We start from the raw sequence: 26,452 nt of genomic DNA on the forward strand, positions 1-26,452 counted from the left end.
TGGGAAAGGTGTGGAGGGCTATGGTCTGGTGCATGTCTGTGGGACTAGGAAGACTAATAGTTTTACATGGACTAGATGGGCCAAAGGGCCCATTTCTGTGCTCTGATGTTTTATGACTCTTATGTAGTTGTTGAATTTGATGTTAGGGTGGGAAGGCAGGAGTGACCAAAGGCACTGCTGCTCTGTATATTAGCATCTTCAATTCCTGGCAGGCAGCCAGAAATCAGTCTCCGAGGAATTTGGCTAACGAAGGGAGAGTGAAGGGAAAAATGTGCAGGCTGTGGCAGGTATTAGAGATTCTACTTAATTGGGAGCAAGTACTAGTGCATTCCTCTTCTTTAATTGGAAAGTAGTTTTCTGAAAAGGAACAGGAAAGAGCACATGCTATTTGTTTGAAAAAAATAATATTGTAGCTTGTGGTTGTTTTTATTCTGTTGGAAAAGGAAGTTTAATTTTTGGGCAATTTATTGCAAGAGTCAGATTCTGATCTCCCACAAGGATAAGCAAGAAAATGAAACCAAAGGAAAACTTGATAGTATCACCTAGCTGGTATTTAATCTCCGAAGAATAGGAGAAATCAGCCTCAGTCAATATGGTTCTTCTCTAAGATACAAATGGAAAACTGAGATTACAATAAAGACCTTACAGCTGTGAAGTGGGTAAAGTGTTTATGGTGTGAGGGTGATGTAAAATCAATCCCGAAGAGGTAAATTTTGCAAATCTTTTCCATTGTGACAGCTAATGTTTGGAAGCTACTCTCGCAAAATAAAACTTGACGAGTTTTTGCTCAGTAAAGTGTTTGACTGGGGAGTTGATGATTAGTGCCATGGAGTTGATAGAGGATCAAATGCTATCCTGTGGTTTATTGAGTCGTACAGTAACTGACAGTCATAAGGTCATCAAATGTCAGTGATACCTTCAGCATGATGAACCAACTGGGTTTCTACACGTCAGCAAATTGTAGACCATTAGACCATAAACATAGGATCAGAATTAGGCTATTTGGCCCATCGAGTCTGTTCTGCCATTCCATCATAGCTGATTTATTATCTCTCTCTCTATACAATAATTGAGCAAATCTGTATTTCTTCACTCCATTTCCCTTTCATAAATCTGACAATTTATTAGGTTTTGGCTGTATTACTCAAATATTTACATTTTTCATTTCAATGACTTAACCATTCATATCAAGGATCAACTTTATTTGCCATTGACTCTTACTGGTATTCGGAATTTGTTGTGTTTCGGTCAGGGCGTGACCTCCAACAAAAAACAACATTCAACAATTCACACAAAATGCTGGAGGAACTCAGCAGGTCGGGGAATATTTTGGTCTGAGACCCTTCATCAGGACTGGGAAGGAAGGGGGAAGACACCGGAATGAAAAGGTGGGCGGGGGGTAGAAGGGTAGAGAAAGGGAAGAGGAAGAACACCAGGAGGAGGTGATAGATGGGGGAGGTGATAGGTAGGTGAGGAGAAGAGAAAAGTGGCCAGAGTGGGAAAATGAAGAGGAGGTAAGGGAAGGGGAAAATATTACCAGAACTTGCAGAAAGCTCTGGGTCTGTACTCGCTGGAATTTAGAAGAATGAGGGGGATCTCATTGAAATCTTTCAAATGTTGAAAGGTCTAGACAGTAGATGTGGAAAGGATGCTTCCCATGGTGAGGGAGTCTCAGCACAGTCTCATGATAGAGGGCGTCCATTTAAAATAGAGATGTGGAGAGCATTCAACGATTATAAAGAATAAAGAATTATATTTTTAAAATTAGTGGATAAAGTACAGATATGGAATAAAATGTGCATAAATATAGATATCATAATATATCTACAATGTAAACAGCATTAAAAAAAGTGGCTTAGTGTTTACAGTGAGTGACGGGGTAATAGATAGAGGGGGGGGTGGGGTTGCTAATTAGAATGGTTGGTTAGATTATCTGCCTGGGGAAAGAAGCTTTCAAGATGCCATAAGGTTTTGTCTTGATAGCCTTGTAGAGCTTTCCAAAACGGAGCTTTTGGAGAAGGCCGTTTACCCGTGGGTTGTGCCCGCAATGATTTCTCCTGTTTGCTTCTTTACCCTTGACACATACAGGTCCTGCCATGCTGGAAGCCTGCAGACAAATGACCTTTTCTGTTGAGAATACAGTTCACTTTAGTTTAAATATATTTATTTGTACCAGCTATTAGCTTTCTTCGAGCACCAAAAAAATGTTGATTGTATTATTAGTATTAGATTGGATCATTGTCCTCCATTAATTCCCATCAAAAGATAACAAGATTTTATAAAACCACTAGAGAGTAACAGAGGAGAGCATAGTTCCTTATGTTGGCAGTTTGGACTAGATCCCATGGAGCAGGGGGAAGCAATGGAAAGGAAGATGTTTACTCAGAGAGTGTGAGTGTGTGGTTTCCTCCAGCTGATACAGTTTCCACCCACAGTTTAAAAACATACTGGTTATTAAGTAAATTGGTCATTGTAAATTGTCCTCTCATTAGGCTAGGGTTGAAAAGGTAGGTTGCAGGGCAGTGTGTCTTGTGGGGCTGGAAGGGTCTGTTCCATGCTATATCTTTAAATAAAATAAATAAAAGTATTAATGACTGAGATACTTTTTGAGGGAGGTCCTTTGTATTGGAAGATTTGGAGTCTCAACGGGACCATTATTAGAAAATGGTATAAGTAACTAGAATTGCGACAACTAGAGGTGAGGATCTAGTACATGTATGTCATCATATACAACCCTGAGATTCATTTCTTGCTGGCAACCTCAGTAAATGCAAGAAAATCAATAGAATCAAGAAAAGACTGCACTGAACAAATGGACAGAAAAGCTATGTGGGAAGACAAATTGCAAAAATGGGCCAATGTCAAATGAAGTTCATGATTTCTCTAGAGTCTAACTCTGCACCATTGTAAATACTAATCCTTTCATACTGACAGTTGGTGACGTGTTGGTTGACACATTGATTCTCCCATTTCTCACAACACCCCATCTCCCCCCCCACCCCTCAGATGGTATACATCTTCAGCTCCAGTAGACATTTATCCCTAATTCAGAATACAAATCAGGTTTATTATCAAAGGAGGCAGTGGGATACAGATCATTTACAGACGTGGGCAGAGAAGTGGCTGACGGAGTTTAATCCGGGCAAAAATGAGGTGTTGTACTCTGGGAGATCAAATGGAAAGGGACAGTATGCTGTTAACCATTAACAGGATCTATGTAGAGTAGGACCTAGGAGTCTAAGAGATTAACACCCTACACAAGTTGATAGAATGACAAAGAGAGCAGATGGCATCTTAGCCTTTATGAGTCGAGGTATTGTGTTCCAGAGTTGGGAAATTATGCTGCAGCTTTATAAAACTCTGGCTGGGCAACACCTGGAGTATTTCATATAATTTTAGTCAACCCATTTATAGGAAGGGTTTGGAGAGGATGCATAAGACATTCACCAGGATGCTGCCTGGATTAGAGAGTATCTGTTACAGGGAGAGATTGGACAAACTAGGGTTGTTATGTCTGGAGTGGTGGAGAATGAGCAACACCTGATATACAAGATTATGTGAGTCATTGATATAATCAACAGCCAGTATCTTTCTCCCCAGGGTCAGAGGTAAGATGAGAGGGGGTAATTTTAGAATCAGGTTTAATATCACTGACATATGTCACAAAATTTGTTGTCATGAGGCAACAATATATTGCAATAATAAAAATTGTGAAATACAATAAGTATATATATTTAAGAAGTTATATTTAGTAAATAGTGTAAAAAGGGGAAAGACTTGTGAGGTAGTGTTCATGGTTTCAATTAAGTTTGGATAGGTACATAGAGGGTATGGTCCCAGAGTTGGTTGATACTAGTAGGCAGATTTCACATGGACTAGATGGGCCGAAGGGCCTGTTTCTGTGCTGTACTTCTCTATGACTCTAAGGTCCGTTCATAAATCTGATGGCAGAGGGGTGTTGCTGAATCGTTGGGTGTGATGTACAGGGCAAGTTGCTTCCCATAGAGAGTGGTGGGTACCTGGAACGTATTGCCAGGCTGCCAGATGCAATAAAGGCTCTTAAAGGTTCTTAGATAGGCGGACGAATATGCAGAGAATGGAGGGACGTGGACCACGTGCAGACAGAAGGAATTGAATTTGTTCTTTTTCGCAAGTTGGGTGTTTGATGTTTTCTTGTACTGGTTCCATGGCAATTCTTTGTTGCATGAGGACAAATCTCAGAATTATATTCGGTATGTAGACTTTGATGATAAATGAACTTTGACTTTAAACACAGGAAATTTTGCAGATGCTGGAAATCCAGAACAACACACACGAAATGCTGGAGGAACTCAGCAGGTCAAGCAGCACCAATGCAAATGAATAAACAAATCTGTGATTTCAGGCCAACCTCCTTCTTGACCCAGAACTGTTTATTCCCTTCCATAGATGCTGTCTGATGTTCTGAATTTCTCCAGCATTTGGTGTGTGTAGTTTAATTTGTTGGGCACAATGCTGTTCCATTCTACGATCAGTGGCCATAGAACCATAGAACAATACAGCACAGAAACAGGCCTTCTGGCCCTTCTTGGCTGTGCCGAACCATTTTTCTGCCTAGTCCCACTGACCTGCACCTAGACCATATCCCTCCATACACCTCTCATCCATGTACCCGTACAAGTTTTTCTTACATTTTAAAAGTGAGCCCGCATTTACCACTTCATCTGCCACTCCCACCACTCTCTGTGTTAAGAAGCCTCTCCTAATGTTCCCTTTAAACATTTCCCCCTTCACCCTTAATCCATGTCCTCTGGTTTCTTTCTCCCCTAGCCTCAGTGGAAAAAGCCTGCTTGCATTCATTCTATCTATACCCATCATAATTTTATAAACCTCTATCAAATCTCCCCTCATTCTTCTACGCTCCAGGGAATAAAGTCCTAACCTATTCAACCTTTCTCTGTAACTCAGTTTCTCAAGTCCCAGCAACATTCTTGTAAACCTTCTCTGCACTCTTTCAACCTTATTAATATCCTTCTTGTAATTAGGTGACCAAAACTGCACACATACTCCAAATTCGGTCTCACCAATGTCTTATATAACCTCACCATAACATTCCAACTCTTATACTCAATACTTTGATTTATAAAGGACAATGTACCAAGAGCTCTCTTTATGACCCTATCTGCCTGTGATGTCACTTTTAGGGAACTTTGTATCTGTATTTCCAGATCCCTCTGTTCTACTGCACTCCTCAGTGCCCTACCATTTACCTTGTATGTTTTACCTTGGTTTGTCCTTCCAAAGTGCAATACCTCACACTTGCCTGCATTAAACTTTAGCATTTAATGCATTAAATGCTAAACTGCATTTGTCAGCCCATTTTGCCAGCTTGTTCAAATCCCTCTGCAAGCTTTGAAAACCTTTTTCACTGTCCACTACACCTCCAATCTTTGTATCATCAGCAAATTTGCTGATCCAATTTACCACATTATCATCCAGATCATTGATATAGGTGACAAATAACAATGGACCCAGCACTGAACCCTGTGGCACACCACTAGTCACAGGCCTCCACTCAGACTAGCAAACCTCCATTACCACTCTCTAACTTCTCCCATTGAGCCAATGTCAAATCCAAATTACTACCTCTCCATGTGTACCTAGCGACTGAATCTTCCTAACTAACCTCCCATGCGGGAGCTTGTCAAAGGCCTTACTGAAGTCCATGTAGACAACATCCACTGCCTTCCGTTCATCCACTTTCCTTGTAACCTCCTTGAAAAACTCTAATAGATTTGTTAAACATGACCTACCACGCACAAAGCCATGTTGACTCTCCCTAATAAGTCCCTGTCTATCCAAATACTTGTAGATCCTATCTCTTAGTACTCCTTCCAATAATTCACCTATTACCGACGCCAAATTTACCAGCCTATAATTTCCTGGATTACTTTCAGAGCCTTTTTTAAACAATGGAACAACATGATCAATCCTCCGGCACCTCACCCGTAGATATTGACATTTTAAATATATCTGCCAGGGCCCCTGCAATTTCAACACTAGTCTCCCTCAAGTTCTGAGGAAATATCCTGTCAGGTCCTGGGGATTTATCTACACTGATTTCTCTCAAGACAGCAAGCACCTCCTTTTCTTCAATCTGTATAGGTTCCATGACCTCACTACTTGTTTGCCTTATTTCCATAGACTCCATGCCAGTTTCCTTAGTAAATACAGATGCAAAAAAACCATTTTAGATCTCCCCCATTTCTTTTGGCTCCATGCATAGCCGACCACTCTGATCTTCAAGAGGACCAATTTTATCCCTTACTATCCTTTTGCTCTTAATATACCTGTGGAAATTCTTTGGATTATCCTTCACCTTGACTGCCAAAGCTACCTCATGTCTTCTTTTTGCCCTCCTGAATTCTTTCTTAAGTGGTTTTTGTTTGCACTTTTTATACTCCTCAAGCACCTTATTTGCTCCGTTTCCTATACATGTCAGACATCTCTCTCTCTTTCTTTATCAGAGTTCCAATATCCCTCGAGAACCAAGGCTCCTTATTCTTATTCATTTTGCCTTTAATCCTGACAGGAACATACAAACTCTGCACTCTTAAAATTTCTCCTTTGAGGGCCTCCCACTTACCAATCACATCCTTGCTAGAGAACAACCTGTCCCAATTCACGCTTTTTAGATCTTTTCTCATTTCTTCAAATTTAGCCTTTCTCCAGTTTAGAACTTCAACCTAAGGACCAGATCTATCTTTATCCATGATCAAGTTGAAACTAATAGCGTTATGATCACTGGAACCAAAGTGTTCCCCTACACACACTTCCGTCACCTGTCCTAACTCGTTTCCTAATAGGAGATCTAATTAGATGTAAGAATGTTCATAATAAAGTGGCCACTGTGTGTATGTTTGTGGTCTTCAGCTGTTCTAGCCCATCCACTTTAAGGACTGGGGTGTTGTGCTTTCAGAGGTGCTCTTCTGCACCCCACAGTCGTAATGTGTGGTTATTTGAGTTACTGTCACCTTCCTGTAAGCATGAACCAGACTGACCATTCTCCTCTGACCTCTGTCATTAACAAGAGATTTTCACCCTCAGAACTGCCACTCGCTGGGTGCTTTTTGTTCACCATTCTCTGTAATCTCTGGAGACTGCTGAGTGTGAGAATCCCAGGAGATCAGCAGTTACTGAGATACTCAAACCACTCTGTCTGGCACCAACAATCATTCCACTGTCAACGTCACTTAGATCACATTTCTTCCCCATTCTGATGTTTGGTCTGAATAACAGCTGAACCTCTTGACCATGTCTGCATGCTTTTATGCATTGAGTTGCTGCCATGTGATAGGCTGACTAGATATTTCCTTTAACGAGTAGATGTACAGGTGCACCCAACGAAGTGGCCACTGAGTGTAGGTTCCAGTTGCACAGCTGTGGATAATTACTTTGAGGAAGAATAACCACTTTTTAGACCATGTTGACTTTGATGTGCAAGTTTGAGAAGGATCAGGAACCATTTCTGTCTTGTATGGTACATTTGTAAGTTAAAGTGATTTGTTTTGCCTTGGGCAATGCCAAGTGTGTCATGGAACAGACTGCCAGGAAATGCTTGAGAAGAACACAGACTGGTTTGCTGTTTTTTTTAATGTTCTCTTTGTGAATGTATGTGGTCTTTCTCTGCTCCATATTCAATGCCTCTCTGTGTGATGATGAAATATTTCAAATGGTGATATTTGCAACATGGAGCATTACAGCACAGTATAGGCCTTTTGGCCTGCAATGTTATCCTGACCCTTTAACCTGCTCTATGATCAGGCCCTTTGGTTGCCATGGTAGCGTAACGGTTAGCTCACCGCTATTACAGCTCAGGGCTTTGGAGTTCGAAGTTCAATTCCGACGTCATCTGTAAGGGGCCTGTACGTTGCCTGTGGTATGCCTGGGTTTTCTCTGGGTGCTGCGATATCCTCCCACGGTTCGAAGAAGTACCATTTGGTAGGTTAATTGGTTATGGTAAATTGTTCTGTGATTAGGCTATGATTAAACTGGGGGTTGCTGGGCTGAAGGGTATGAAGAGCCTATAAAGCCATTTGCATTTATAATGATTTTTAAAAATGTCATACATATTAGATATATAATCCATATAGACATGCATATGATACATCTATTTCAACAAAAGTTCCAATGTCAACTTTACTGCCATCAGCAACGCTCCCCAATCATGTAAACTTGACAGGCCAGAAGGCCTAATTTTATTCTGATGCCTTCCCCCTTCCTTTCCAGTCCTGAAGAAGAGCCTCAGCCCAAAACATCACTGTTTATTGATTTCCATGAATATTGCCCGACTTACCGAGTTCCTCCAGCATTTTGTGTGTGTTATGTGTTATGTTCTATGAATGAAGAGCTGCTCCGGAGAATTATTGAAATCCGTCGTGCATCTCTGGCTGATGCCCATTGCGTTATGGTAATACGTGGTTACTTTAGACACTGTCAATAATGGTCTGTTCAGTAATCTCACACAATATGGTAATGAACATGTGAATTAACATATCCAATTGAGCAAAACAGAAGGAGCGTTCACAATAGAGGAATAGCCAGAGTGAGGGGGGCAGGGGATCAACGGAGGGAGTAACAGTTTAACAGTGAAGGAAAACCTGTTGAAAATCACGATGAAATTAAAAAGTAAAATTACAAAACAAGCACAACAGAACTGTGTGTCAGAATCAGGCTTATTATCACAGACAAAATTCCAGGATCCAAGTGTAAGTACAATATGAGAGCAGCATTTCAGCTAAACTTCAAACAAGAGATTCAGCAGATGCTGGAAATCCAGAGCAACACACACAAATGCTGGAGGAATTCAACAGGTCAGGCAGCATCTATGGAGAGGAACAAATAGTCGATATATCAGGATGAGACCTTTCATCAAGCTCACGATTAAATTTGTCCATTTTTTCCCACCTTTCATTCTCCTTCACAGAATCTTTAATTTTCACATCTGTATTTTATTGTGCAGATTGGAAACATGGATGGACATTATATCTTGCGTGATTCCAGACATTTCAGAAGCAGGACACGTATGAGGAAGAGGTTGCTGCGGGAACCACAGGTAGGCCTTATGAAATTAACACATTGGGAATTTGTGAGCACGAAGTAAATTTTTATAAATGTTTGTAATTCAAGTAAGGTAAATTTTTGTCACAACGCAGCATATTGTTTACGTGTTTGCATCAAGTACTGAAATAAAATGTTTATCCACTTTAGAGGTTATAACATCTGGTTATATCTCTGGGTGGTAAAAGGCAAAGTTGGGGCCCAGGCAGAGAAGTTCTAATGCTCATTCAACTGGCCCGGGTGTGAAGTTGGATTGCTCTGACTGCTGAGCTGATCTGAAGGGCTTGAGAGAGGCTTCAGGCTGGCCTGAAAAATCTGGGCCTGGAGTGAGTCGATGGACGGTAGGGTCTGATGCACCATCAATAACTCACTCTGAGACGTAAGAAGCGAGGTATCGGCTTTTATTGACTGGAAGAATGAACAACACTACATCCTGGAGAATGAGGCCGGGCTCAGGCCTCAGTCGCCTTTATACAGGGGTCTGTGGGAGGAGCCACAGGAGCAGTCAGCAGGGGTCTGTGGGAGGAGCCACAGGAGCAGTCCAGACAGGTATATGTAGTTCACCACAGGGTCTAAGCACATCAGAATCAGAATTTCGTAGCAGTGGTGCCTGGGTCCTAGCGTGAGGTACAATGCACTGTTCAGACAATTTAAACACTGGCACAGATCGGAGCCGAGAGCCGATTTCACTCGCTCTCTGTGATTTTCACTTCTCTCTCCAGGGTACGAAACCTTCTGCAGTTCTGTTGTTGGGTCAGTTTAAGTGCTGGCCAAGATAGACCAGAAAGACAGGGTGTTGGGATCAGAGGCGAGAGCAGATTTTGCTCGTTCTCCTCGATGGTCATCTCCATGGTGCTGAGGCTATGAAGACTGCCCCGACTGCTGTGCTCTGTGCCCGCCAATATGATGAGCTGATAAGCGAGGTTTCAGGCCTACTCCAGACTGCTCCGGGGTTTGGATCTGAGGACCTGTTTTTGGTTCAGAACACTGTTGTTTGCTTCAACTATTTGCATGATTTTCTTTTTCTTTCCTTTGTGCATTGTGCCTTTTATTTTTATTCTTTATTTTCTTTAAATTGGGTTCTTTCAGGTTTCTGCTATGTGGCAACCTCTGAGGAAGCAAATTTCAAGATTGTATAATTTATGTATTCTTTGATAACAAATGTACTTGAATCTTGAATCAGAGTGATTTTGGCTGAACCTAGCAGCAGGAATGTGCGTGAACTTCAATGAATGGTATTTCTATTAATATGGAGAATTATTTGGCAGAAGCAACCTTCTCCAGTGAAGATTATGGGACATCACCATTTAAAAAATCAATGGCGTATTGGCACCAGAATGTGTGGAGACACTTGTGGGTGTGTTGGTTGCTAACGTAAATGACACATTTCACTGTATGCTTCGATGTACACATGACCAACAAAATTTGAATCTTGAAAGGGGAAGAACAGCCTTTTTATATTTGCTTGATACAATGCCTGTCAAGACCAGACTGGTTCAAGAGCCTAATAATTGAGGGGTTATAACCGTTCCTGAATCAGGTGTTGTAGGACCTGGGGCTCCTCTATCTCCTTCCTGATGGCAGCAGTTGGAAGTGAGCATGACGTGGTTAGCTGGGACCTTGACGATGGATGCTGCTTTCCTGTGACAGCACTCCATGTAGACGTGCTCAATAGTGTGGAGGGCTTTACCCATGATGGACTGGGCCATATCCACTACATTGTGCAGTTTTGTAGAACATTGGTTGGAATTCTGAAGGAAAGATATTCTTTATAAGATTTTCTTTACTGTTTGTGTACATTTCCCAGATTTGTATGATGTACTTAGATTGCTAAATTTTCAAAATTCTCAATTATTGCTATGTTCTTGATAGAACTTGTCAGCTTTAATTCAGTGTAAACATAAATGGTGCCTTTCCTTTCTGAAATATTATGCTTATCTACAAAAAGTGAATGCAGTAAATATTTCCTGTAATAACACTCACACACCATTAAATCTGCGGAATGCTAAGCTGGCCATCATTTTTATTGGCAAATAATGATTCGATGCATACACTTGCACCCACTACAAGAACTGGGGATTTGTGTGAGCTATCTTCCACTGAGAGAACTACAGTGGACCAACCCATTGGATCTGATTTTAAAACTGAAAATCTCTGACAGCAACAACAAAACGCTAGAGGAACTCAGTGAGTCAGGCAACATCCTTGGAGGAAAACATCAGCGGGATTAGAATGAAAGAGGGCAGTTAGTCAGAGTGGAATATAAAAGCAACAATTTTACATTGAGGCTTTATGGAGCAATAGTGAGGCATCACGGAGCATTTTGTGCAGTTTTGGTCCCCTTGTCTTTGAAAAGATCTGCTGAAACTGGAGAGGTTCAAAGGAGATTCACAAAAATGATTCCGGGATTGAATGGCGTGTCGTATGAAGAGCGTTTGATGAATCTGGACATGTACTCACTGGAACTGAAGAATGAGGGGTGACCTCATTGAAACCTATTAAATGGCTTTAGAGAGTGGATGTGGAGAGGATGTTTACCATGGTGGGAGAGTCTGGGACTGGAGGACACAGCCTAAATATAGAGGGATATCTTTTTAGATTGGAGATGTGAAGAAATTTCTTTATCCAGAGGGTGGTGAATCTATAGAATTCATTGCTATAGGCAGCTGGGGAGGTCGTCCTTATGTGTATTTAAGGCAGAGGTTGATAGACTCTTGATTAGTCAGAGCATGAAGGGGTGAAGGCAGGAGATTGGGGCTGAGAGGAAAATGGATCAGCCATGATGAAATGGTGGAGCAAACTCGATGGGCCAAATGGCCTAATTTGCTCCTATATCTTATGGCCTTATAGTCTTACATAAAAATATGAGGTAAGGGGTGCAGCACAAGCAAATGATAGGTGAAGGGTGTGTTAGGCAGGTGAGGGAGGTTGAAAGAATGGGAATGATGCAAGAAACTAGGAGGTGACACGAGAAAGCAACACAGGGCTGAAGAAGATGGAATCTGTCAGGAGAGGACAATGGTCCACGGAATAAAGGGGAGAAGGTGAATTGGTGAGTGGGATGTGTGGGTGATGGGGCGGGAGGGTTAAAGGGGAAACGAGGAGATTTAGTCCATCTTTCTAAAATTAGAGTCCATTTAGTGATGAGAGTCATTGATCATGTGGATAGCCAGAGGCTTTTTCCCAGGGCTGAAATGGTTGCCACAAGAGGACACAGGTTTAAAGTACTGGGGAGATGTCGGGTAAGTTTTTTACTCAGAGAGTGGTGAGTGCGTGGAATGGGCTGCCGGCAACGGTGGTGGAGGTGGATACAATGGGGTCTTTTAAGAGACTTTTAGATAGGTACATGGAGCTTAGCAAAATAGAGGGCTATAGGTAAGCTTATTAATTTCTAAGGTAGGGACATGTTCAGCACAACTTTGTGGGCCGAAGGGCCTGTATTGTGCTGTCAGTTTTCTATGTTTCTATGTTTCTAAATTTGAAGATAAAGCAGGGGAGGAAGTTAAAGTAACACCTAGTGTGTTAGTTAAATCAAACTCTACTGATCAGAACTAATCTGTAATTAATAGACTGTTGTGATTCAAGGATACTAGCAGGTACCTAACCTTGAATATATAGTACTGTGCAAAAGTATCATGCACATATATGTAGCTAGGGTGCCTAAGACATTTGTATAGTACTCTGTTTGTCAGCGTGGAGTGGAGATCAAGGTTGTAAATCTGGCGGGAGCAAAGGATGTTGGGAAAGATGAGGGTGGAGCACCATGGGAGGGGATGTCAGAGAAAGGGTGCTGGTGCAGTGTGTGACATGGGTGCAGGCACATCCAGCCCTGAGACACCAGGCAAGGTCATTACAACTGTACTGTGTAAATGTCTTGGGCACTTTTGCACAGTACTGTCGATGTGCCATGGCTGTTCCATAAACTAATTCCAGCTAAATAGTGGAAGAGGATTAGTGTTCCTGTGCTCCAAAATGTGGAAAGTTATGAAGCATGTTTTGTTTTTCTGCTGGAACTGCATAAGGCAGAATGGTAGCATTGGCAATTCATGCCAAGCTTTATAGCACCATGAATCACCAATTCCCACCGTCCTCTGAAAGGATTTTGTCCATTCTCCCAGTGACCACATGCTTTTCCTTCAGGTGCTCCAGTTTCCTCCCATGCTCCAAAGACGTATGGGTTAGGGTTAGGTTGAGTGGGATGTAGCCATATTGTATTTGCACCAGAAGTGTGGCAATACTTGCGGGCTGCCCCCAGCACAATTCTCAGGCTGTGTTGGTCATTGAGATACAAATAATGCATTTTGATGTACATGTGACAAATAAAGCTAATCTAATTTATTACCAGGCACCACTGTAGTAAAACGTTGAGTGAGATGCTTTTACAACTCAGGGTGTTTCAGAGTTCAGTGTTCAATTCTGACATCATTACAAGACAATGGTGAGGACTCACCTCATGTATTGTGAACAGTTTTGGGCCCCTCATCTTAGAAAAGATGTGCTGGCATTGGAGAGGGTCCAGAGGAGGTTCACAAGGATGATTCCAGGGATGAAAGGGCTATCATACAAGGAACGTTTGATGGCTCTGGGTCTGTACTTGCTGGAATTCAGAAGGATGAGGGGGAATCTCATTGAAAACTTTTGAATGTTGAATGCACTAGACTGAGTGGATGTGAAAAGGATGTTTCCCATGATGGGAGAGTCTAGAACAAGAGGGCACAGCCTCAGGATGGAGGGGCACCCTTTCAAAACAGAAATGTGGAGAAATTTCTTTAGCCAAAGGGTGGTGAATTTGTGTAATTTGTTGCCACATGCAGCTGTGGAGGCCAGGTCATTGGGTATATTTACAGCGGAGCTTGATAGGTTCTTGACTGGACATGACATCAAAGGTTACGGGAAGAAGGCCGGGAACTGGGGTTGAGGAGGAGATAGGAAAAAAAAGGATCAGCCATGATTGAATGGCGGAGCAGACTCCATGGGCCAGATGGCCTAATCCTGCTTCTATGTCTTATGGCCTGTGGCCTTATCATCTGTAAAGAGTTTGTACGTTCTCCCCGTGACAGTGTGAGTTCCCTCTGGGTGCTCCAGTTGACTCCCACAGTCCAAAGATGTTGATAGGTTAATTGGTCGTTGTAAATTGCCCTGTGATTATGCTAGTGTTAAACAGGTGTGTTGCTAAGCTGTGCAGCTGAGCGGGTCAGAAGGGCCTGTCGGCACTGTATCTCTCAATAAAAATAAAAGCACAAAAAACACTATATGCTGCCAAGATGCATACTCTCTGCTATTTGCAGATGACGTATAAAGCTAGAAATCTTTTTTTTAAACCATAAAATATTAACGTAGAAGTTTTTACTAAGCTTGCTTCAAAATTATGTTTGAATGAATTTAGAGCAGCAGGTATTGAGTAGGGATTTTGGTGTTATATTAGGGACAACATGTAATAAATATAATCTGGTGTAGAATGTAGACTTAATCCGTTCCATTTGTCAGGCATTGCACATTCCGTGTTTTGTGACAGATGAAACCAGCCAGATGATTGAGACAGGAAGTGCTCAGAGAGGGTGTGATAGAGGAACACATGGCTGAAGAAGATGGTGACAACGACATGCATAAAATATATGATCTATTTTGCACAAATGTCCTTTGAGCAATATGCCTTAGACCATTGCAGTCGAAAGAATCACTAACATGGTCTTCCATTGACTTCAGTCACTGAGTTCTTCATATCAGAATCAAAATATAGAGAAAATGATTTTGTGTTGCAAGGATATCACTGTGTAAAATATAAAATACCATTTAGAACACTGATTATGAGATTATCATAATTTTTGCATTTCTTAAAATATTTTGCATCATTGTAAATGTTTGCAGACCTATCTTAATGCAGCCTGTTTTTATAGAGCGTATGTGCTTGAAAACATAAGCTTTTTTTTCTAACATAAATCCTTAAGACCGTAAGGTATAGGAACAGAATTAGGCCATTTGGCCCATTGAGTCTGCTCTGCCATTTCATCATGGCTGATTCATTTTCCCTCTCAGCCCCAATCTCCTACCTTCTCCCCATATTCCTTCATGCCCTGACTAATCAAACTCTGCCTTAAATATACCCAATGACTTGGCTTCCACAGCCACCTGTGGCAACGAACTCCACAGGCACCACTCTCTGGCTGAAAAAATTCTACCATAACTCCATTCTAAATGGATGTTCTTCTGTTCTGAGTCTATGTCCTCTAGTCTTAGACCCTCCCCAATAGAAAACATTCTCTCCACATCTTCTTTATCTGGACCTAAATAAATTTAATAAACACTGTAAAGAGCTGCTGCCCATATTTTTCATAGATTAATTTATTCTTTTCCTTTGTCTGATTCTTTTTTGTCCCATGAGATAACCAATTATCTGCCCCTTCAGATTAAGGTGCTTAAAACCTTCCTGTTAACTAGTTCCACTAAGAAATCATAAAGAACTCGTTTGGATAAACTTTTGTTTTATATTCTGGTTCCAAATTCAATACTTGTAATCTGAATACGTATGTCGTAAGAAAGACTCCCAGTTGTTGAGCAACACACAAATGCAGGAAGAACTAAGGTGGTCAGTCAGCATCGATGAGTCACTATTTTGAATGCTCCCTTCATCAGGGCTGGAAAGGAGGGGGGAGGAAGCCAAAATAAGGAGGAGGGGTGAGGAGGGAAGAGAACAAACTCGCAGATGATAGCTGAGACTCTGGTGAAGGGGATGGTGGATGGGGGAGAGAGGTGAAGTGCGAAGCTGGGAGGTGATAGGTGGGAAAGGTAGACTGGAGAAAAAGGAGTCTGATAGGAAAGGATTGTGGACTTTGGGAGAAAAAGAAGGAGGAGAGGCACTGGAGGGAGGTGATGAGCAGGTGAGGGAAAGAGAAGGAGTGAGAGATGAGCCAGAATGGAAAACCTCAAAAAAAACACAAAATGCTGGCAGAACTCAGCAGGCCAGACAGCATCTATGGGAGGAGGTAGTGACGACGTTTCAGGCCAAAACCCTTCATCAGGAATGGAAAACCTCAATTTGTTTTCCAACTCTGCTTTTCCTGATGACAATCTGTCAATCTTGGGGGAGACTACGAAGAATTAGGAACGCTTTTGGAAGAGGTCTTTCCTCAAATACTCCATGTGGTCACTTCGCTTGTTCCTACATCCTCTCAAGACCCAAGACAGATTTTATGACGAGCAATGTTGGAGTGGCCATTGTTGGGAGCAGACCAGTGGTGTGAGTGGGAGTATCAAGCTTTGGCTCAACGGAGGCTTCAGCTCGGAAGAGGTGTTGCCTCTGGGTAAGTTCTCCAGGTAAGTTTCTGTTAAATTCCCCTTTTTATTCCTGTATTTAATGTAGTTTAAATGGCCATTGTATGTTTTTTCATGCTGGGTGTCCTTGAAGACCGTGTCAGGGATCAGGAGCAGCAGCTGGATGACCCTCAGCTTGAACGGGAGAGTGAGGAGATCATCGATCAGAGTTACAGGGAAGTAATCACCCCGAAGTTGCTGGAGTAGCTGGGTGACTGTCAGGAGAAGGAATGGGAAGATGATTAGGCAGTTAGTACAGAGCACCCCTGTGGCCATTCCCCTCAATAATACCATTGTGGATTCTGTGGTGGGGGCGGGGGGGGGGGGGGTGACCTCCCAGGCGAATGCTACAGAGGCCAGGTTATTGGCATTGATCATGGTCCGTGGTGCAGAAGAGATAGAGGGAGAAGAGTGGAGTGGTAGTGATAGGGGACTCAATAGGTGACTCAGAGGAACAGACGAGATTCTGTGGACATGAACGGGACACCCAGATGGTATGTTGCTTCCCAGGTGCCAGGGTCAGATATATCATAGACTGTGTTCACAGCACTTAGGAGGGGGAGGGGGAGCAGCCAGATGTCCCGGTACATATTGGTACCCATGATGTAGGAAGGAAAAGCAAAGAGGTCCTGAAGAGAGAATTTAGAGAGCTAGGCAGAAAGCTGAGAAGCAGGACCTCCAGGGCAGTAATTTCTGGATTGCTACTTGTGCCACACGTCAGTGAGGGTAGAAACAGGATGACTTAGCAGATAACTGTGTGGCTGAGAAGCTGGTGCAGGGGGCAGGGCTTCAGGAAAGGCAGGAAGACGATAGGGCAAAATTGCAGCCAGCAGGGTGAGTATCAGTGCATTAGGGATGCAGAATTAAACAGGGTAGCAAATACAGCACTCAGAGTGATATATCTCAATGCATGGAGTATATATAAGAAACAAGAGGGATGATCTTGTTGCACTATTACAGATTGTCTGGTATGATGTTGAGGCCTTCACTGAATCATGGTTGTAGCTGGGAGCTGAATGCCCATTAAAGAAAGACATCCAATCATTTGAAAGATGTGACTTAGGATTGGAAGATGTTAAATCCTTGTGGGTTGAGTTTAGAAACTGCAAGGGCAAAAAGGACTCTGATGGCAGTTATATAGAGGCCTCCCAACAGTGGCTGGGATGCAGGCCACAGATTACAATTGGAATAAAAGGGTTATTGTATGAGGAATATTTGATAGATTTGGGCCTATAATCACGAGAATTTAGAAAGATGGGGGCAGTGGGAACTCATTGAAACCTTTTGAATATCAAAAGGCCGAGGCATAGACATGGAAAGGATGTTTCCAATGGTAGGGAATCTAGGACAAGAGGGCACAGCTTCAGGATAGAGGGGTGTCCATTTAAAGCAGAGACGCGGATAAATTTCTTTAGCCAGAGGGTGGTGAATTTGTGGAATTTTTCTACCACATGCAACTGTGGAGGCCAGGTCTTTGGGTTGAGATGTTCTTGACTTCATAGGCTATGGGGAGAAGGCCAGGGAGTGGGGTTGAGGAGGGGAAAAAAGGATCAGTCATGATTGAATGGTGGAGCAGACCTGATGGGCCAAGTGGTCTAATTCTATTCCTATGTCTTATGGTCAACATATACAGGAACATCCAATGAATGGCTGAAGTGGTACCAATCAAAACAATCTTCATCTTTACTTTGTTCATCTCAGAAATATTTTCCATTTTAGTTTAGTGTTATGTTGTTTGATTCATATTTTTCCACCAGATAGATAGATATATACTTTATTGATCCCAAAGGAAATTACAGTGTCACAGTAGCATTACAACTGCACAGATATACAAATATTAGAAGAGAACTAATTATATCTTTGAATTAATGTAAGGAGTGCTTTAACATTCAAGACTTAATGAAGCCTTCTCATTAAAATTCAAATACTTCTGTAGCCTTATTTTACTGTTTAACCACTTAAACAGCATTTTACATGTAACCCATCATCTACTTCCAATTGGATCATTTAACATAGTTGGCGACCTTGGCCCCATACTAATTTTCTCAAACTTGTACAGATTGAATTGTATGTGCTAGTTCACTAATCCAACAAAACTACATGCTTTTAAAAAATATTTGTAGCTTATTCCTGATAACCTGGGCTATTTCTGTTTTCGATATGGATCATTGGGATTTCTCTGGGGAAGGTATGACCTATACAAAAGAGATGGGTTACACCTGAACCCAAGGGGTTCAGTATAAGACCATAAGACAAGGAAGCAGAATTAGGCCATTTGGCCCATCAAGTCTGCTTTGCCCGACTTGACCTTTCCCCTCCTCAACACCATTCCCTGGCCTTCTCCCTGTAGCCTTTGATGCCACGTCCAATCAAGAACCTATCAATCTCTGCCTTAAATACACCCAATGACCTGGCCACCACAACTGCATGTGGTAACAAATTCTACAAATTCACCACCTTCTGGCTAAAGAAATTTCTCTGCATCTTTGTTTTAAACTGATGCCCCTCCATCTAAAGTAGTGCCCTCTTATCCCAGACTCTCCCACCATGGGAAACATCCTTTCCACTTCTACTCTGTCTAGGCCTTTCAAAGTCAAAAGGTTTCAATCAGATTCCCCCCCCCCCCCAACATCTTTCTAAATTCCAGTGAGTACAGACCAAGAGCTATCAAACATTCCTCGTATGATAGCCCTTTCAATTCTGGAATCCACCTTGTGAACCTCCTCTGGATCCTCTCCAGTGCCAGCACATCTTTCCTTCGATGAGGAGCCCAAAACTGTTCACAATACTCAAGGTGAGGCTCACCAGTGCCTTATAAAGCCTCAGCCTCACATCCCTGCTCTTGTATTCTAGACCTCTTGAAATGAATGCTAACATGGCATTTGCCTTCCTCACTACCGACTTTATCAGAAGGTTAGCCTTTAGGGTGTTCTGCAAAGGACTCTTAAGTCCCTTTGCATCTCAGATGTTTGGATCTTCCCTCCGTTTGGAAAATAGTCTGCACATTTATTTCTAAAGTGCAAGACCGTGCATTTTCCAACATTGTATTTCATTTACCACTTGCTTGCCCTTTCTCGTAATTTGTCCATGGCCTTCTACATTCTACCTGTTCCCTACAGGCTACCTGCCCCTCCACCAATCTTTATATCATCTGCAAATTTCGCAACAAAGCCACCTATTCCATTTTCTAAATCATTTATATACAACATGAAAAGAAGTGGTCCCAACACTGATCCCTGAGGAACACCACTAGTCACTGGCAGCCAACCAGAAAAGGATCCTTTTATTCCCACTCGCTGCCTCCTACCAATTAGCCAATACTCTAACCATTCCAGTAAATTTCCTGTAACACCATGGGCTCTTAACTTGGTAAGCAGCCTCACATGTGGCACCTTGTCAAAGGCTTTCTGCAAATCCAAATGTACAACATCCACTGCATCCCTTTTACTTATCCGACTTGTAATCTTCTCAAAGAATTCCAACAGGTTTGTCAGGCAGGATTTTCTCTGAAGGAAACTATGCTGGCTTTGTATTACCTTGTCCTGTGTCACCAAGTACTCCATCACCTCATCCTTAATAATTGACTCTAACATCTTCCCAACCACTGAGGTCAGGCTAACTGGTCTATAATTTCCTTTCTGCTGCTTTCCTCCTTTCTTAAAGAGTGGAGTGACATTTGCAATTTTCCAGTCCTCTGGCACCATGTCAGAGCCCAATGATGTTTGAAAGATCATTGCTAAATGCTTCTACAATCTCTAGCCCTACCATTTCCAGAACCCTAGTGTGCAGTTCATCTGGTCCAGGTGTCTTATGTAGCCTTGGGTCTTTCTCATTTTTGAGCACCTTCTGTCTTGTAATAGTACCTACATTCATTTTTCTTCTTTCACACCCTTCAACATCTGGCACACTGCTCAAGTCTTCCATAGTTATGATTGATGCAAAGTACTCATTTACTTCGTCTTCACTTCCTTGTCTCCCTATATTATTTCTCTATCTCAATTTCTAGTCCACTCTCATCTCTCTTTTGTATTTACATACTTTAAAAAGTTTTAATATCTATTTTGATATTGTTTGCTATCTTGCTTTCATATTTCATATTTTCCTTTTTAATGATTTTTATAGTGTTCTCTGTAGGTTTTTAAAATATTCCCAATCCTCTATCTTTTTACTTTGTTGTATGCCCTCTCTTTTGCTTTTACATTGTTATACTTTTCTGACATTTGAGTATTTCTTCATTTTTGGAATACATCTATCCAGCACCACCTTCATTTTCTCCAGAAACTCATGCCAGTGCTGCTCTGCTGTCATCCCTGCCAGCAGCTCCTTCCAGTTTACCAACTCCTCTCTCTTACCACTGTAATTTCTTTTACTCCACGACATATTGCTACGTCAGATTTTACTTTCTCCCTATCAAGTTGAACTCAATAATTTTGTGGTCACTGGCTCTGAAGGGTTCTTTTGCCTTAAGTTCCTGAATCGTCTCTGGTTCATTACATAACAGCTTGTCCAGTACAGCTGATAGGTTCAATGACAAACTGCTCTAAAAAGCCATCTTGTAGGCATTCATTGATCTATTTCCAACCTGATTTTCCCAATCGACCTGCATGTTGAAATCTCCCATAATATTGCCCTTTGACACGCTTTTTCTATTTCCTGTTGTAATCTGTGGTTTACATCCCAGCCACTCTTGGGAGGCCTTTATATAACTGCATCAGGGTCCTTTTACCCTTGCAGTTTCTTCACTCAACCCACAAGGATTCAACATCTTCTGATCCTGTGTCACATCCTTCCACTGATTTGATGCCATTCTTTACCAGCAGAGCCACACCACCCCCTCTCCCTACCTTCCTATCCCTCTGATATCCTTGTGGGCAGGTTGGTGAGAGTTGTTTGGGTGGGTTTAAACTAATTTGGCAGGAGGTTGGGAACCAGAATGATAGTGCTGAAGATGAGGTAGTTGGATTACAAAAGGAGGCAATATGTAGTGAGACTCCTAACAAGAAGAGGCTGATGATAGGGCAAAATTACAGTCAGCCAGATGAATTGCAACATAAAAGATAGACAACATCATAAAGGGTGAATACATGACTAAAGGTGTTGTATTTCAGTGTGAGCAGTATATGGAATAAGGTAGATGAACTTGCAGCACTGTTACTGATAGGCATCACTGAATCATGGCTGAAAGAAAATTATAGCTAGGATATCCAAGATACACGTTGTATCGAAAGGACAGGCAGAAAGGCAGAGGGGGTAAAAAATGAAATTAAATCATTAGAAGGAGGTGACATAGGGTTGGAATGTGTTGAATTATTGCGGATAGAGCTTAAGAAAGGCAAGGGCTCTGATGGGAGTTGTAGACAGTAGCCAGGATGTGCTCTATAAATTACAATGGGAGATGGAAAATGCAAGCCTAAAGACAATAGGCATGGGGATTTCAATATGCAGGTAAATAGTGAAAATCAGGTTGGAGCGGGATTCCAAGAGGGGTATTTTCTAGAATGCCTATGAGATGGCTTTTTAGAACAGCTTGTGGTTGAGCCCATTAGGGGATCAGTTATTCTGGAATGGGTGTTGTGCAATGATTAGAGAGCTTAAGGTAAAAGAACCCTGAGGGGAGAGTGATCAAATTCACCCTGAATCTTGTAGGAGAAGCTGAAATTAGATGTATCAGTATTAAGGTGGAGTAAATGGAATTACAGAGGCATGAGAGAGGAATTGGGAAGAATTTATTGGAAAAGAACACTGGCAGGGATGTCTGTGGAGCAGCAATGGCTGGAATTTCTGGAAACAATTTGGAAGGCACAGGATAGAGGAAGAAGTATTCAAAAAGCAAGATGACAGAAGCATGCCTAACAAGGGACAAACCAACATAAGCACCAAAGAGAGGGCATATAATAGAGAAAGAAATAGTGGAAATTTGAGGATTGCGATTAAGAAGGTAAAGATGGAATACGAAAGTAAGCTAGTCAATAATATTAAGGAGGATACCAAAATTTCCTTCAGAAACCTGAAGTGTAAAAGAGAGACAAGAATGGAAATTAGACCTCTGGAAAATAACACTGGAGAGGTAGTAATGGGCGACTAGGAAATGACAATGAACTGAATAAGTATTTTGCCTCCGTCTTCACTGTGGAAGACACAACAAGTATGGTGTAATCTCCAGGTGCTAGGGCTCATGAAGTGTGCGAAATTACCATTACTAAGGAGAAGGTTTTTGGGAAACTGAAAGGTCAAAAGGTAGATAAGTAATGGTAATTATCATCCCAAGGTTCTGAAAGAGGTGGAAGAAGAGATTGTGAAGGCATTACAATGCAAAATAGAGAAGACATGTCAAAAGGGCAATGTTATGAGAGTCATGGGAGATTTCAACATGCACGTTGATTGGTAGAATCAGGTTGGTAATGGATCTTAAGAGAAAGTTTGTTGAATGCCAATGAGACGGCTTTTTAGAGCAGTTTGTCTTTCAGCCGACCAGGGGATCAGCTATACTGGATTGGGTGTCATGTAATGAACTAGAGCTTAAGGTAAAAGAGCCCTTAAGAGGCAGTGATCACAATCAATAAGTTCCACCTGAAATTTGATAGGGAGAAAGTACAATCTAATGTAGCAGTATTTCAGCAGAGGAAAGGAAATTATAGTGGTATGACAGAGGAGCTGGCCATAGTAAATTGGAAAGAAGTGCTGGCAGAGATGACAGCAGAACAACAATGCTGTGAGTTTCTGGGAAAAACGAGGAAATGAAGGTTAGTTGTATTCCAAAAAGAAAGAAATACTCACATTGCAAAATTGTACAACTGTGGCTAACATGGAAAGTCAAAGCTCATGTAAAAGCAAAAAAAGAGGACATATAACAAAGCAAAAATTAGTGGGAACACAGAGAATTAGAAAGCCTTTTAAAAGCTACAGAGGGCTACTAGAAGAGTCATTAGGAGAGAAAAGATGAAATATGAAAGCAAGCTAGCAAACAATATCAAAGTGGATAGTAAAATTTTTTGAAGTATGTATAAAAGACAGATGAGAGTGAACTGGATAAGCCATGATGAAATGACAGAGCAGATGTGATGGGCCAAATGGCCTGATACTGCTCCTATAGCTTACGGTCTAACCAGATCTAACCATGGTTATATATATTATATACATGTATATAGTTAAATGACAATAAACTTGACTTGACTTGATATATGGACTTTGACTTTGCATGTGCCAGTGATATTAAACCTGATTCTATCAGAATCAGAATCAGGTTTATTATCACCGGCATCTGACATGAAATTTGTAAACCTAGCAGCAGCAGTTCAATGCAATACATAATCTAACAGAGAGAGAAAAAAAATAATAATAAATAAAATAAAAACATAATAATAAACAAGTAAATCAATTACATATACTGAATAGATTTTTTAAAATGTACAAAAACAGAAAGACTGTATATTTTTAAAAAACTGAGATAGTGACCAAAGCTTCGATGTCCGTTTAGGAATCGGGTAGCAGAAGGGAAGAAGCTGTTCCTGAATCATTGAGTGTGTGCCTTCAGGCTTCTGTATCTTCTACCTGATGGTAACAGTGAAGAAAGGACATGCCCTGGTGCTGGAGATCCTTAATGATGGACCCTGCCTTTCTGAGACACCGCTCCCTAAAGACATCCTGGGTACTTTGTAGGCTAATGACCAAGATGGAGCTGACTAGATTTACAACCTTCTGTAGCTTCTTTCGGTCCTGTACAGTAGCCCCTCCGTACCAGACAGTGATGCAGCCTGTCAGAATGTTATCCACGGTACAGGAGTTGAGGATGCCATCGTTGAGGATGGACAAGCCGGTGAGCACTGTGAGGGTCATGTTTTTTGACTTCTCCAGTGCATTCAACACCATCTGCCCTGCTCTGCTGGGTGAGAAGCTGACAGTGATGCAGGTGGATGCTTCCCTGGTGTCATGGATTATTGATTACCTGACTGGCAGACCACAGTACATGCGCTTGCAACACTGTGTGTCAGACAGAGTGGTCAGCAGCACTGGGGCTCCACAGGGGACTGTCCTGTCTCCCTTTCTCTTCACCATCTACACCTTGGACTTCAACTACTGCACAGAGTCTTGCCATCTTCAGAAGTTTTCTGATGACTCTGCCATAGTTGGATGCATCAGCAAGGGAGATGAGGTGGAGTACAGGGCTACGGTGGGAAACTCTGTCACATGGTGTGAGCAGAATCATCTGCAGCTTAATGTGAAAAAGACTAAGGAGCTGGTGGTGGACCTGAGGAGGGCTAAGGCACCTGCGACCCCTGTTTCCATCCAAGGGGTCAGTGTGGACATAGTGGAGGATTACAAATACCTGGGGATACGAATTGACAATAAACTGGACTGGTCAAAGAACACTGAGGCTGTCTACAAGAAGGGTCAGAGCCGTCTCTATTTCCTGAGGAGACAGAGGTCCTTTAACATCTGCCGGATGATGCTGAGGATGTTCTACGAGGCTGTGGTGGCCAGTGCTATCATGTTTGCTGTTGTGTGCTGGGGCAGCAGGCTGAGTGTAGCAGACACCAACAGAATCAACAAACTAATTCGTAAGGCCAGTGATGTTGTGGGGGTGGAACTGGACTCTCTGACAGTGGTGTCTGAAAAGAGGATGCTGTCCAAGTTGCATGCCATCTTGAACAATGTCTCCCATCCACTCCATAATGTACTGGTTAGGCACAGGAGTACATTCAGCCAGAGACTCATTCCACCGAGATGTAACACTGAGCGTCAAAGGAAGTCATTCCTGCCTGTGGCCATCAAACTTTACAACTCCTCCCTTGGAGTGTCAGACACCCTGAGCCAATAGGCTGGTCCTGGACTTATTTCCACTTGGCATGATTAACTTATTATTATTTAATTATTTATGGTTTTATATTGCTATATTTCTTCACTATTCTTGGTTGGTGCAGCTGTAACGAAACCCATTTTCCCTCAGGATCAATAAAATATGTCTGTCTGTCTGTCTGTACAACTATAGAAGTTTTTGAGTGTATTTGTTGACATGCCAAATCTCTTAAAACTCCTAATAAAGTATAGTTGCTGTCTTGCCTTCTGATTCTAATTCTGATTTTCAAAAATGCAACTGTAGTGTTTCTGACCATGATTCAGTTCTACAGCCTCAATCACAGAGATCGAAGTATTAATGCCAACTCCAATGAGCGTGCTGTGATATGTAATTATATTGACCTGATACCCCATTTTGGATTACCCACATTTACCTAATTTAAAATCATCATCTTCTTTAAGCATGTGTTGCTGGGATGAAAGGACAAGAATATAAAGCTTCTCCATTGATGACATTTCTATCTGTTTTCCATTGTGTATTTTCAGTTCACAGCATCAGTGTTGATACCTGCACGCATCCTAATTGCTGTACCAAAATTATCATTAACACTCTGATTTCCCAATGCTGTTTGCTCTTCTCTGACAATCATTCTTTGTATTGACTAATTTGTACTGCAGGTGCTGAATTTATACGAGCCAAAATAAATCTCAATTTCAAGTTTATTGTTATTTCAGCTGAAAACACTTACCATCAAACAAAGCAATGTTCTTCCAGATCAAGGTGGACAACAAAATACATATAATTCACACACACACACCATAACATAATATTACTAAAAATAGATCAACAAATAATAAGGTGGATTTATGACGCATTTAAGAAGTAAACAGTATAACGCTACTGGCACTTCATATGTGATGAGCCCTGGGTGGTGACAGTGAATTCAGTAATCTCACGGCCTGGGGGGGAGAAGCTGTTCCCATCCGAACAATCCTTGTCCTATCAACCTCCTGCCTGATGGTAGGGGGTCAAAGGGATTGTTGGATGAATGGGAGGAATCGTTAACAATGCTAAGGGCCCCCGCTCCTGCTAAATATCTCTGAAGAGTAATCCTCTCAGCAGTCCTTGCAATCCTTTGTTGGGTCTTGTGGTCATATGTCAGATGTAAAATTTATTACCAAAGTGCATATATAAACTGCCCTGAGATTCATTTTCTTGCAGGCATTTACAGGAAAATAAGTAAAT

General features: G+C 41.8%; 1 protein-coding gene across 1 annotated transcript in view; it reads left to right on the forward strand.

Moving 5' to 3' along the window:
* LOC140733768 (PC3-like endoprotease variant B) overlaps nt 1-26,452 on the forward strand; it is a 2,072,848-nt gene that overhangs the window by 447,133 nt on the left and 1,599,263 nt on the right. Inside the window, 1 exon segment of the mRNA XM_073057521.1 lies at nt 9,002-9,094. Within this exon segment, the coding sequence (XP_072913622.1) occupies nt 9,002-9,094 (93 nt within the window).

Source organism: Hemitrygon akajei, chromosome 9 (assembly GCF_048418815.1).
Source record: "Hemitrygon akajei chromosome 9, sHemAka1.3, whole genome shotgun sequence".
Taxonomy (NCBI): Eukaryota; Metazoa; Chordata; class Chondrichthyes; order Myliobatiformes; family Dasyatidae; genus Hemitrygon; species Hemitrygon akajei.